We start from the raw sequence: 15,080 nt of genomic DNA, 5'->3' as shown, positions 1-15,080 counted from the left end.
AGCAATTCATCTATGTCCAGTTTATACTCAGGGAGGGGAAGCACTCTTGCCCTGTGCGTCTAGTTGGTGCTTGTATGATGGACTCACTGGTGTTTGAGTCAGACTGTTGCAGACTTTCGCAATCCCCCACATTTCCACAATCTGCTGCGTCAGGGCCCCGAACATCTGCAACAACAATGCGCAGCATGTCATCCTTGGATATGTACTCTCACAGTTGCGTAATAGGATTAAATGGACCCTGGCATAGTATCTCTGAAAGTCTTTTATATTGTGTATCTGTTTGGTTTTACACTATCTCGCTATTTATGTGGTAGATTCACCGTAGGGGGTGTGGACTACATCTCCTATAATGCATTGTTGTGCTGTATGTAAAATGTGGCATGGACTTCTTATCACACTGCATAGCTCCATAGCTATTTTCGAAGGGCCATTTGTACATGCACATATGGGAAAACACATCATTACTGCCCTTACCTTTGCTGGTGCTGGGTGTGCCTGAGGTTTCAATGTCAGTGACACCACTGACAGCTTCAGGAAGCAGTGTTGACTCCACCATATCCTCCATTGGTGTAGATGGTGTCTGGGTGGTTGGTCCTCCTCTAGTGCTCCTTGCCTCCTTCAGCCTGCTTGCTACCCTCTCTTTGGCACGTGAACGCAAGTCGTACCAGCGATGCGTAACTCCTCGAAGGAGCACTGCGCAACACCCACTGCACGTATTTTGGTATGGATGTCTGACCACATTTTTCTCTTCTCACTTTCCGGCGCCTGTAGTGAGTGTTTTCTAAATAAATTGCCATGGTTCCGGACCAGCTCTTCTGTGAGCACCTCCAATCCCTGCTCACTGAATTTAAGTTTGCGTTCCCTCTCTCCTTTGTACTTCCCAATCCCATCAGTAGCCATTGTTTTGTTTGGTCCTGGCTGACTCTCAAGACTGCCTCCTGGTGCTTGGCTGGGTCTCTCTGCCTGCTACTATGGCTTCTGGAAACAGCATGCACTGACTCACTTCCTGGTTGTGATGTCATCAGGCTGTTCCAGATTTCTGGTATTGCAATTTGCGATTTCCATATACCGATTCGCTATTTTTGCGATTCGGTATTTGGAACGCGCAAATTGCGATTGTGATTATTAGGAAATCGATATTACCGAATCACAATTTTCATACATCCCATTTTGCATTTGTTAAAAAGTGATTTCTTAAAATTTGCTATTTAAGAAATGCAAACTGGGAGCTTGATACATCTGGCCCTTAATTACTAGGAAAATGATAATGAGGATGATATTGTTATATTAGTACTAGCAGTACTACTAGTGCTAGTAGTATTGACGTTATTTTTATTGTCATTATTTACAGATCCACTTCTGGTCATGCGCACTGAACTCTGTCACACTGCTGCCATTGGATGACATGGCCTTCTGTGTAGCAATCTTTAAATGTCATAGGAAAATGGTTGTGGATATACCCAGCAAAAATAGAGGTTCCTGGACTTCCTCTTGAACTAGCATACAAAAGGTGATTAATGGCAAATGCAAGGGCTTAGGGCCAGATGTATCAAACTATTTTGCAATTGCAAACGGTGCAAATCACAAAATTCCACCGTTTGTGAATGCAAAATAGCCATACAGAATGTATGAAAGAGATTCGCAGTGCAATTTTAAGGAATCGCTGAAATAGTGAGTCCCTAAAACTGCGACTCAATTTTGTAAATAGGAAATTGCAAATAAGAAATTCCTATTTGCAATTCCCTATGCACATGTATCAAGCATTTCCTAAATGCGAACTGAGCATTCAGGAAATGCAATTACTACCAACTCCAAGTTGGTGGTAGCCTTGTGAAATTTTTAAAAATACATTAAAACGCGTTTTTAAAAGTGCCATGTATCACACACATACCCCTAGGACATGTGTGCACTTCACATGTGCACAATTACATTTTGGAGTACTTCAAAGGGGGCCTCAGGCTCTCGGCGCCCTTGGTTTTGCATTTCCTAATTTACGATTCCCTAGTAAGGAATCGCAAATTAGGAAATGCAAAAACATTCGCGCCTATGGGCCTGAAGACTCATAGGAACAAATGGAGTTGCATTTCTTAATACCGATTCCCTAATAGCGATTGCGACTCAGTGGAAATCGCTATTAGGGAATCGATATTTCGCTATTTTCTTACATACCATTTTGCATTTCTTAAATAACAATTTCTTAAAATTCGCTAGTTAAGAAATGCAAAACAGTACTTTGATACATCTGGCACTTAGATTATTGCCTGTGTTAGATCAGGCTGGATTTTATGAGTGATAGGTGTTGGAAGCCAATGGCTAGAGAAATCTCTTTTCAACTACCATATTTCAAACTAAAAAGTATCTTTGTATTCATGCCTGCCTCATACCTTTTCGATTTCTTCTAGGAACGCGTCAATCAAGTCCCGTACCACCGAAGGATCACGCGTCGCCTTGTGCTCCTCAGCAGAATCCCTGATGAACTTCAGTAGCTCTTTTTCTGGTTGAAATAGTTTCCCAACAAGACCAGGAATATGCACCAATGCTGGAACCACGTTTAGTATCTACAGGGTAACAGTAAGAGAGAAGATTCTCAAAAACAGGGAAATTGATCACAAGACATACAAAAGAGAGGTATTCAACAATATTTATAGAGTGAAATGTGGCAGTCAAGCAAATTAACAGGGAGAGCCTAGTCGGAGCCGAAGAAATAGCCTGGCTTGGCTGAAAGTGCCACAGCACAAGCCCAGCCATCAACAGAATTTAAATACAAATAGTGCAATAAAGGACATTTAAAATATAATACAGACTCTTCCAAATTCAAAAATGTGCATCTCTTGAGCACAAGGAAGCTTTTCACTTTGGTGCATTAGAATATGTGATTAGTGGCATTTAGTAGAAGTGGCAGTTTTTTTAACATGAATTTGCGAAGGTTCGAGACCTCCCCCATACGTCTAGCTTGACCACAATCCCATTTGCGAAGAAAGGGGCAAGTCAGTTGTCAAGGGAATTCTGTATGTTGCCTATGTTATTACAGATGGAGCTATAGTATAATTTATTAATCTGCATCCGATATAGGTTTTGTAGAGTTTATTAAACTGAACTGATGTATTATTAGCTGCTCTGAAATGGGATGATGAAAGAAAAGGAGGTACAGCAAAATAAAGTAATTGCCTAGGAACATATAGCGGAGCCTAGACAGCACCTAGGTTTTCATGGTTTCACTTTGTTCAATTCGGCCACGAGGCGAGTATTAATGTATTAATTAACCAGGGAATCCACCTTTTCTTATCTTAGAGTTCTGTTCAATGAGAGGGGTTCATGGGTTCTGATAAGAAAAGCAATAAGAAATTCCATGTCAAGAGCTGCTGCTGCAGTCCATGATTTTGCTTAAAGATTGGAGGCCAAACCAGTGCAGGACCTGTTGTAGGTATATAAGGCAACATGTATTTCTATCGCCTGTTAAGGGAGTGATATTTGGTGATATAAGGACCATGGGGATCTACAAATAGTGGAGAATACATTTTTGTGAAATTAGCTCTCTGTTCTACAATCTGTAGCCTCTTAAACAGAAACTGTCATGAAGTATTCAGGTTGGGATACATTTCTGATCTGGTGGCACTATCCTCCCTATTGCTTTGGATCAGAGCCTGGATTAACCCCATTCTGGACTTAAACCCAAAAATAGTCAAAGATTGCTTGTCTTTGGAGGGATCAAATAGTATCCCTTGGCTTCCCTACATTAAGACTGTGGTGCAGAAACTGGGACGCCCGATTTGTTTGTGTCTCCTAATAAGCTCACTAAGAGATATTTGAATTGGGTTAAGACGCATTTCTTGTCTATTACATTGTGTTAAGTTTTTCCTTCAAGAGAACCCTATTTGTTAGGAGACTTTGTTAACCTATCACTGTTTCCTTCAAAATAGAATCGGATTAAGGGCCTCATTATGACTTTGGCAGTCTTCTGTGACAGTGCTGGCGGTAGGCTGGCCGCCCTATTAGGAGTTTTCTTCTGGGCCAGCGGGCGAAAACATTTTTTCACCACAACATTGATGCCGGCTTGTAATCGAGTCAGCGGCAATGTTGTGGTGCATTGGGTGCGACAGCACCCATCGTGCATTTCACTGCCCGTAATTCGGGAAGTAAAATGCGTGACAGAGCTGTCCATGGGAGCCCCTGCACTGCCCATGCCAAGTACATAGGCAGTGCAGGGGCACCCCTTTCCGGCAGCCTTTGTATGTTGGTGAGACAGCCATGCAAAGGATGGTGGAAAGGGGACTTGTAATCCCCATGGCAGTGCTGCCCTGGCGGATTGCGACCACCGAGACCACCAGGCTGTCGACAGGCAGCAACCTGGTGGTGCTGGCGGTCAGACTGTGGCCCACTGCCATGGTCATAAAAGAGCAGTCGGACCGCCCTGTCTGCGGCAGTCCGACTGCCATCGCGGTTTGTGGTGGTTTTGAGACCGACACACTCAGAATGAGGGCCTAAATCTCCTACATTGGCTGATCGCTGTACCCCAGGGGAGACAGAAGGCAGAGGGCCCCTGCACCTATGATGATTTTCCCCCACAGGATACCCTCCACTTTGTGATGTTCTGTGAGCATTTTTGTTTATTACGCCAGTGTTTTATTCTGTCATTATTGCAAGGGAAGGGCTTTGTACAAACTAGACTGGCCCTGACTTATCTCCACATGCTACTAAGTTCTCTGGACTCTTTGTGCTGCAAGTTTTTAGTGGCTGCAACTAGAAATAGGAAAAGATGTGGTCTGTAAGACTATTATAGTGGTTTTAAGTAGGATCTGCCCTTGGATAAGATGCATTCTTTATTCCCATGCCACAACTTTTTACTGTGATTGTCTTAGTGATTATTTACATAAACTGTTTTTAGGTGTTTTAAGGGTTTTGGTTGCTTTTAAAGTTTTGATTGATTTTCTTGTGTGTGTATTTATTGTTATACTTAACCAAAGAAATTAAGATCTGATTGACTATTAATGCTTTTCATACAATGTTTTGAGGAGCGTGTAGCAAGGGTGCTAAATGCCCTAATGCAATGTGGGAAATTAAGCCGATCCCCTGGTTTGACACTAATTGAGGTGATGTGGGCCCCTCATACTTCTCGGCCCTGCTGCCATAGCACCTGCAGTGCCACACCTAGGGTTTTGAGATGCAATATCAGTATGTTTTAAATAAATACACTTATACCGTTTTAAACCAAATTTTCACTAGAAGTATTTCTAGAAAAAAAACCTTAATAAGCTAATGGAATGCAGGCTATTCTATCACCAGCTAACAATGCGACCAATTGAAGGGATTTCACGAAATACTCTACATCTCTTGGCATCTGCAATGACGGCAATTACAAATGTTAAACAAAACAAAGATCTTGTAGAACCAATCGAATTAGAGGTCTTCAGGTACAGCCAAGTGAACCGCAGAGCTCAGCTGCAGAGGCACTCAAACGGAGCTCACAAAGTGTGGGCTTTTTCCCTCCGTCTCTGAAGATAAGGCAGCAGTTCAGATGGGCTGACCAATTGTATAGCTTTGGACAGTACCATCTCTGCTACAGGAAGGGGTTGGGGGTAGGAGGAGGGGAAGTTTGAGATTGGAGTACCTTCTGGGTGACAGACAGAGTCCATATAAAAGCTTGGCTCTAGTGTGGGCTTGAAGGATCAAGAGGACCTGGAGAAGTGCCAGATCCAGCTCAAGTCTTCATGGGCTCACCCATATCTAAACTTGAATTAGATAACATCAATAACATGGACACACAGAGACATAAACATGCATGCACATATAATAAGGTTGTCGCTAGCCGTGGACAGTGTGAGTAGATGCCCATGGCCCACACCATCTCACCTTCATGGGGCCCCCTGACACTGTTATGCATTCTACCAATCACAATCATGTTTTGCCCTACAGTGGGGCAAGGCGTTGTGCGATTTCCTGGAGGAAGAGGGTCTGCAAGGTCAAGGGAAAGACGGCCTTTCCCCTGGGCCTGGCAGTCTGGAACATGGCTGTGAGGCCTAGGGGAATACTGACCTGCTGCCGGCTGCCTTGCAGCATGATCCAGTGCTGCAACATCAAGGAGAAGAGTTCCCCTTCCCTGGGGCTCACAGCTGTGTACAGTAATGTAAGGCCCAGGGAAGGGTTCCCCTCTCCAAGGGCCTAAAAGTCTGGGCGCTATGAGGCTCAGGAAACTAGCCCCTCTCAAGGGGCTAACTATCAATAGGGCAGCAGGTGCATTAGCCCCAGGGCCCAGGACTGTCCAGTCAGTGGATTTAGGAAAGGTATTTTCCTTGCTTGTACCAGGGCCCGTGGCATCATTGCTAAGTCAATGGCGCCTCTCTCATAAGCCCCACAGCCATGACTAAGCACTCCAAAGCCTATGCAAGGTCTAGCAGTGCGAGGCACAGTTTAGAAACCTTCTTCACCATCGCCTTATAGTGCTGAACCATGGCTCTGAGGTCCAGGGAATGGGGCCACCAACTCTGGGTCTCGCATTGCGTGGTCCATTGGAAAGGGCCTCCTCAGTGGCATAGTTATAAACAGTGCAGAAGGTGTAGTGGTGTCAGGGAGTGATAACCCCTAATTATAGCTGTATTGTACTGTCCTGCAAGTGAATGTGTTGTTGGTAGCCCATCTGCTTTGCTTGTTTCTGGGTACATGGCACCATTCTTACGCCATTAGCCCCTCTCGCATGGGCCTCTTAGCCAAGATCCAGAGCTCTGAGGTCCAGTGAGGGCTACCTTTTCCCTGGACCTCACACAGTTGGTCCAGCACTGCAAGGCCTAATGACTAGGCACACAATGCTGGACCATGGCTGTGAGGCGCAGGTGATGAAGCCCCTTTCAGGGGATAGCAGTGAACAGTGCAGCAGGTGCAATAGCATCAGCAGCTATAGGAGTGTGATGCTCAATTTAACCAAACTAAGAGAGTTATTTACTGTCCAACATGTGGATAGGGCGGCAGTGCATTTACCTTACTTACACCGGGGCCAATGACACCATTGCAATACCACTTGTCTCCTCTACCATGGGTGTTGCAGCTATAATGCAACTTTGCAAAGTCCAAGAGAGGGCCCCCCTCCCCTAGAAATCACAGTCATTGTCCTACACTATGGGGCCCAGGGGTGGAAGGTACTCTACTTTTATTATCTGATTTAAGCTAGGGGCGTGTTTATGGGCAGTTTGTTATGGGATGAAACATCGAAAATGAAACTGAGCAACTTTTGCTAACCTCCAAAAACGAAATCTTCTTGGTGAAACCACAAGCGCACCATGTCCTGCAAAGTGGTAACAGAAAGGTGTCAACCAAACATGGGAGAGTGCCCTCGAGATTTGGTGTGTAAGGTGTGGAGTCTGTTCTTTACATTTATATCTCATTGACATAGGAACCAGGGTTGATTTTTTGTAATGGGTGCTCCCATCATGGCACAGTACTGTGAGGCCCAGGAATAGAAAGCTTCCTCCCCTAGGCTAGCGTTTCAAGGGCCTTTGGAGGTCTCCTTTCCTTAGATCTTGCAGGTAGTGCACTGAGCTGCCCAGGGAAGGCACACTGGTGTTTCCTCTCTTCATTTCTGTAGTTCAAAGACTAATTGCTTTCATTTATGATGCTGTCTGCAAACTTTGTGGAAGTCATATTGCAATGCATAGCTGTACAATAACCCTCCACCAGTTGGCTGCACAGTAACTTTTCAAACTGCACATGACCATGAACATTACAAAAATATTGTTGTGGGTTCTCCATAGGCCCTGGGTTGACACCCTTTTTTACCCTGAGGCCCATACCATCTGTTTTTAACTTTTATTCAGCTCTTATTTTATAGCACAGCCAGCTTTCAGCTTGCTGTTTGTATATTTGAATCAGCGGCTTCCTTTTTAGAAGACATAGTTGTTACTCTGCACATTTTATCAGCCCCTTGTACACACTACACTTTGTACCCTGTTCAAGGCTGTCATGTTCAGTGCATGATATTCCAACTCGTATTGCTACTCCAGGAGCACAGGAGTCAGTCCCCAAGTCAGGCCTGTTCTTAGAACACTATAAGATTCATTATATAAATATCACATAGGCCTGAGGGGGGCATTCTAGTCATGGCTGTCTTTGGTCAAACACTATTCCATTGACAACTTTGCTGATCTTAGCACTGACTCTTCAGCTACCTGCGGGGATTGCTATTCAGATAATACACAGAATCTTTCCTACTGTTTGAGACATGGGGTCGGGATCTTTCCCTTAGATCGGGACAGGCAGAAGGGTTACCACCGCTATGCTCTCAGGTTTGTAGACGTAGGGTGTAGGTAGGAATCTTTAGCCTTTTAGGATCATACAAAATGGTGAGGTTGTTTATCTTCTTCACACTGATTGTAGGAATGATCACTTTATTATGTTTCATCCGCTTAGTTATCACAGCTCATGCTTTTTCCCATAGGATGCAATTGGTTCAATTAATGCATTGAAATCTATCTTGCATCTTTACTCTGCTCTGGCATGTGGGTGTACCTGAGCAAAAGGGGTAAAATCTGTTCACGACGACTTCCCTGAGGAGTCAGATGATTTGTGGCAACCTAAACCTGTCACTCTTTCCTTTTTTAGGGCTGGGTGAGGCACTGAGAGTTAGTAAGGAGTTAGGTCAACAGTTTCCAGTGGTGCTGCCACCCTAAACATGCACAACATTGCACTACCAACGTTGGTCAGGCACAAAATTATGGATCTCTGTTGTATGCCAAAGGTACCCTAATCACCTTTGTATGGAGACATTCGTGGTGTTAGGGAAAAAATCCTCCTCAGGTAAATAGATAGTGCCTATTTTTAGTTTGAAGGTTGAACCTTAAAAGGATATCCCATTTGATGTTTCTATCTCTAAATTTTCAATTTTTAAATATGGCACAACCACAACCGGTGGTGATTCAAGTAAACATGAGACAACCTCTCACACAACATCTACTTGCTAATGGGCTTGCTAATGGGGGTGCAGATGTTACGTTTATGGAAGAGGCACAGAACTCTTATAGAACAGAACTTTTCTTTTATGTCATCTTTCCTTCCACAGATGCAAATTCAAACACTTTTCTACATACATTGTAGCAAATCCACCTATACAATACAGAGCATATGCATATCTCGAAATACCACTTACATATCAAGAACGCAACCAATATGGTGTTGGACTAGAACGCCATACAGCAAAGAGGGATTTAACCTGTTATATGACCTATCGAAACAGGACATCCACTGCGCTCATAAGACTGACTAAATTTACTGTATGGCAAATACTTGTCCCAAATAATGTACTCGCTCTGATGAGTATTACTAGCCTTGAAAAAGCCCCAGGTTGACCTACCATAGGGAGCAAAAAATGTGTTGGCTGTCCATTCAAAAGTCTACAATTCTCTCTCCAAAAGGACATCAATAAACATTTTTGACCCTCTGGCCAAATGGGCACCAATAAATACGTTTGGATTCACCACCTTGACTCAGAGTACTAATTCTACACCACAAATCATAACAAGTTGCAAGCTTGGAATCCTACACTTGGATATAATGTGGGTTTTCAACGAACCACTTACATATCAAGAACACCATAACTGGTGTCAAGGTGCCTTTCACCATGTTATTGATAACGTTAGACTAGGTCCTTTAAGTAATGATGGACCTACATGGCCAAAAATGGCTGCATATACACCATTTGCCAACATACAAAACGTACAGGCAGCGGATCTGTGCCCACTATATAATAATTTAAGTTTGGATATACAAATGCTTAATACAATTCATGATATGGATTTTAAATACCGCCCCAGCAAGGGCTGCTGCATTTGCTCCACAATTGGTTGCACCCGGAATAAACCTGGCAATTGTTCACTCAATAATGGGTAAAATTCCCACCATACATGATGGAAGCAGTATTTCCCCATATGGGACCCCAAGATAAACATAGAATTCTCACAAGATGCTTGCCATTTGAGAAGGTTCCCTCCATAGAAGACTGCCACTTGAGGCACAGTAGTTGCTGTAATTTATACGACCACGCATGGTACACCGACACTTGCGAATCTTCCGGAAGTGTTAAAACAAATACAAAACGAACATGGGGCAGCACCTGCAGTGGATTTAAGGATGAAATTAATAGCCAATTGTGCTGAGCCACCTCAATTATTTTAAATAATATTAAAGGTGATGCACCAGCATTGGCAGTACACCAGCTGCTCCTTGACTGCCACTGATGTTGACTACTTTTTTGACCCAAAATTACAAACATCCAATTTGCAATATGAGCTAGACTACCACAGGTCTCTTGACAAAAACAAAATCATCATTTACTCTGATGGTTCAGCTCCACTAGCTGTATGTAAAGAATAAACAACAATACTCTGCGGTTTGCACAACATTTTGTGGAGTTATGAAGGATGGAAAATTCCGCCCTCAAAAAAACCTACATGCAGTCCCTAGGAGACTGCACAGCACAATTGGCAGAGCTTAAAGCATTGCTTATGGCACTGGAACATTTAGATTCTCAATCAATCAATCAGCATTTATAAAGCAAGACTTATCACCTGGGTGGTCTCATGGTGCTAGCTAGGGGATGCAGTGAGTTGAAGAGCCAGGTCGTAAGGTTGTTCCTGAACCGAGCCAGAGAGGTGGACTACCTGAGGTGGATTGTGTTCCAGCTCTGTGCGGAGAGGTAGGAGAAAGATCTTCTTCCAGCCGTGTTTTTCCAGATCCTGATGATGGTGGCGGGGCCAGCTGAGCAGAGCAGAGTTGCCTGGAGGGTGTGCAGAAGGAAAGATGGGTCTTGTACACATGTCTGAAGCTCAAGAGTGATGCCTTTGTTGACGGGGAGTCAGTGTAGATCTCTCAGGTGGACTGAGATGTGGCTGTTGCAGGGGATATCCAGGATCAGTCTGGCCGCAGTGTTCTTTATTTTTTGGAGTCTAGTTTGGAGTTTCTTGTTTATTCTGGCATAAAGTGAATTGCCGTAGTCAAATTTACTGCTGACGAGTGCCTGGGTGACTGTCTTTCTTGCGTCGATGGGTATCCACTTGAAGATCTTCCGGAGCAGGCAGAGAGCGTGGAAGAACACGGATGAAACAGTGTTGAATTTGTGGGTCTTGGACAGTGACGAGTCGAGAATGATACCGAGGTTGCATATGTGGTCGGTAGGAGATGGGGAGATGGCGCAAGGAGATGGGGCAGTTCTGAGGGCATTGGGCCACCAAGACTTGTCCCTTCTGGTAGTAGTTTAGGCCCGGGATGAGGATCTCCGTCTTGTCCGAGTTGCGCTTGAGGTAGCTGTCTCTCATCTAATTGGTGACTGCTTCATTCCATTGTGAAAGTTCTTTTTGGCTGTTGCTGGTTCGTCGGTGAGGGAGAGAATGATCTGTTTGACGATGTTGAGCCTATGGTGTATGACCATCTCGGTGAGTGGGTCATGTAGACGTTGAAGAGAGTGGGGCTCAGGGAGGAGCCCTGGGGAACTCCACATCTGGTTTCCATCTGCTTTGAGGTGAAAGGTGGGAGCCAGACTCTCTGGGTTTGGACGGAGAGGAAGTAGCGGATCCACTCCAGGGCTTTGCTGTGGATGCCGGCATCGTGTAGTCCGGTGCACATGGAGGTGTGGGTGACAGTGTTGAAGGCAGAGGAGAGATCGAGGAGGATGAGGGCTGCTGTTTTGCTGCAGTCCAGTAGAGTGCAGCTGTCATCTGTGGCTGCTAGGAGTGCAGTTTCAATGCTGTGTTTGCTCCTGAATCCAGATTGGGAGGGGTCGAGGATGTCGTTGATCTCGATGAAGTCGGTGAGCTGAGCATTGATTGCTTTTTTAATTACCATGGCTGGAAAAGGGAGCACTGACATCGCTCTGTAGTTTTTCAGTTCTGTTGGGTCTGCTGAGGGCTTCTTCAGTAGGGGGTTTATCTCTGCGTGTTTCCAGGCATCAGGCAAGGTGGTGGTCCCTATGGAGCGGTTGATAGTGCCACATAGTTCAGGTGCGATGGTGGCGCTAGGCTGATTGAAGATGTGGTGGGGGCATGGGTCCAAGAGTGCCCCAGAGTGGATGGCATTCATGAGCTTCAGGGTGTCTTCCGGGGTGAGGAGGATTCAGTGGTTGGAGTCTCTGGTGGTGCTGGTGGGCAGGAGGGGGAAGACAACTGCTTGCAAATCCTTCGTAGATGTCCTGCATTTTTCGGTGGAAGATGTCGAGGTTTGTCGCAGAGGTCGTGGGAGGGCAGGATGTCTGTGGTGTCCGTGCCAGGTTCTGTGAATTCCTTGACTATGGTGAAAAGTTCTGTGCTGATGTGTGCACTGGTGATGATTCGCTCCTTAATGGCCAATTTTCTAGCTGATCTGATGAGCCGGAGGTGTGATGTGACAGCATCTTTGAAGGCTTTCTGATCTGTTGAGTTTTTACTGCTTCTCTACTTTCTCTTGAGTCGTCTACATGTGTTCCTTAGAGAGACTAGTGAGTTGGCACAGTCGGTGATCCATTGGTGGAGGTTGTGGGCCAAGGTGTTGTCGTCCATGGTGTCCTGTAGTAGGGCGGATAGCGGGGGTGATCTGGGCTTTGGTGACCTTGGTCCAGTTCCTGCGAAGGGGGTGGTGGGTGTGGTGCCATTCGATTGTCTTGGTGAAGGAGAAGTGGACGCAGTTGTGATTGGTCCAGTGGAGTTCGAAGGTGTGTGAGAAGGAGATGTGGTTTCCGGTGGAGAAGACAGGGTTGAGGGTGTGTCCTGCTGAGTATGTGGGGAGGTTGACCAGTTGCTTGAGCCTGATGGTGGCGAGGTTGTCAATGAAGGTTGCAGTGGTTGTTGAGGTGGAAGTTGGGGTTGTTGAGGAGTATGTAGTCCGTTGAGGTGAGGGCATGGGGAGCGATGAAGTTGGCCAGGGCTTTGCTGAAAGGGGGTCAGGGTCCAGGGGGGTCTGTAGATGGGGGTGCTGCAGAGGGTGGTGTTTGGATTTGTCTGGATCTGAAAGTTCAGGTGTTCAGTGACAAGGGTCTGGAGATCGACGTTGGACGAGAGGCAGAGTGAGCTTTTGTGAACGACGGCAACGCCTCCTCCCAGTTGGTTGAAGCGGTCTTGATGTAAGATGTTTTAGCAATCGGGGATGGCAGTGGCGATGTCCAGTGCTGAGGAGGTGGTGATCCAGGTCTCCGTTAAGAAGGCGACATTGGGGGTGATGGAGTTGAGGAGGTCCCAAACTTCTAACTCGCGCTTGATGAGGGAGCGAGTGTTAAGTAGTATATATCTGATGTGTCTGTGTAGTCAAGGGAAGGGACGGTTTAGTCCACGTGAACAGCTGAAGGTGCAGTTGCACAAGGAGAATGGGCTGTGAGTGTCCTTGGGCAAGGCATGGTGGCAGGTGGTGGAACCTCCAGTGTTAAGAGCGGTCAGGGTGCTTGTGTCGTATCGATGGATGTTGCAGGAACCAGGATCTATGGTGCTGATCACAGTCCAGGTGCAGACCGGCTTGCCTTTGGTGCGCCTTTGGCCCCATTAGGAAGGGGGAGGAGGAGTTACTCAGCTGGGAGGAAGGAGGGCAGGAGACACACCGCTGGGAGGGGGGCGGGCTGCAGGGGCAGCAGCAGCAGAGTGAGCGCAGGGATTGCCAAAGGAGGCGAAGAAGAGCAACACAAGGCAAAAAAAGTGAGAGGCAAAAAAGTGTAAAAAAATGTCAAATTGAGCAACAAAAGGTAGAAGGCAGCGGTGAGAGAGACAGAAGGCACCTACTGGCCACCAGGGGTGAGACGTAGGTGTGTGCCTGTGGGTGGAGGAGGGCCTCAGACTCCTCAGAGCCAGGCAGGCTCAGAGGATGCCGGGCAGCAGCAGCAGCAGGTGGTGCTGCTCAAAGGGAGTGAGGTTGCCCCTTAACTGTGCAGCGGCCTTCATTGAGAAGGGTAGGGAGGTGGGAGGGATCGCTCAGCTGGGAGGCGGGAGGGCGGAAACACAGCGCTGTGAGGGAATGGGGCTGCAGGTATAGCAGGGCGAGTGTGGGGATCGCCGAAGGAGGCCAGCATGAGGCACAAAGATGAAAGAGGCAAAAAATAGTAAAACGAGTAAAAGGCAAAAAGAGCAAAAAAAAGGCAGAAGGCAGCATGGAGAGAGACAGAAGGCCACCACTGGCCACCAGGGATAAGGCGCAAGTGGACGCCTGTGGGTGGATGCCGGGCCACAGCTACAAAAGATGGTGCTGCACAGGGGGAGCGAGGCTCATGCTGTCCAGAAGTCAGTGAAGTCACCCCTTTACTGTGCAATGGGTGCCATTAAGAAGGGGAGGGAGGTGGAAGGGGTCATTCAGCTGGGAGTTAGGAGGGCTGAAAGACAGTGCTGAGAGGGGGCAGGCCGTAGGGGGAGCGCGAGGATCACCAAAGGAGGTAAAGAAGGGCAACACGAGGCAAAAAGAGTGAAAGATGCAAAAAAAGAGTAAAAGAAATGAAAACAAAGGCAACAACAGCATAAAAAGACAGAAGGCAGCAGTGAGAGAGACAGAAGACCACCACTGGTCACCAGGGATGAGGTGCAGGTGGGTGCCTGCAGGTGGAGGAGGGCCTTGAACACCTCAGAGCCAGGGAGTCTCAGAGTACTGGGCAGCAGCAGCAACAGGTAGTGCTGCATGGGGGCCTGAACTACCAAAACTGATTGTGTGCGATTCATAGTAACATGTCCAGTCCTTGGATGAAATCTTACACTACTGGTGCCTAAAGGGATTCAAAGATTCAAAAGGAAACACCATTAAACACAAATTCTTGTGGAGGAAGGTTTTCAAAAACAAACTACCACAGGCTCATATAATATATACACTGGGCCACCAATATGTTAGAATACATGTTGTAGGAAACTCTGTGGCAGATGAAGCTGCCATATCTGCAGTTGCTACCGCTTCTGTTGCTGCAATAACTCGTTCTCAAACAAGAGTGGATGATGACATCTTGGCTGCTGTGAATGCTTCAGCTGAATTCATGCCCTTACCAAAAGCATACCCTACCAAATATTCCTACCACTTAACTGCCCAAAATATTTCCTTTGTTACAGTACCAGGTTTGGGTGATCGTGTGATCCCCAACCGAGACCGCAGGCTACAATTGATCAAAG

The 15,080-nt window shown here is 46.2% G+C and overlaps 1 protein-coding gene across 1 annotated transcript in view; it reads right to left on the bottom strand.

Moving 5' to 3' along the window:
- The window catches only part of LOC138293868 (cytochrome P450 2D14-like), a 298,270-nt gene that overhangs the window by 120,031 nt on the left and 163,159 nt on the right, over window positions 1-15,080 (bottom strand). The window contains exons 8-9 of the mRNA XM_069233169.1: window positions 11,521-11,945; window positions 2,385-2,558 (exon numbers count right to left, since the gene is read on the bottom strand). Of these exons, the coding sequence (XP_069089270.1) occupies window positions 2,385-2,558; window positions 11,521-11,945 (599 nt within the window). The remainder of the gene's footprint in view (window positions 1-2,384; window positions 2,559-11,520; window positions 11,946-15,080) is intronic.

This window comes from Pleurodeles waltl, chromosome 4_2 (genome assembly GCF_031143425.1).
Source record: "Pleurodeles waltl isolate 20211129_DDA chromosome 4_2, aPleWal1.hap1.20221129, whole genome shotgun sequence".
NCBI lineage: Eukaryota > Metazoa > Chordata > Amphibia > Caudata > Salamandridae > Pleurodeles > Pleurodeles waltl.
The sequence above is the reverse complement of the archived record's forward strand: the minus strand, read 5'-3'. Positions and strand labels throughout refer to the sequence as shown.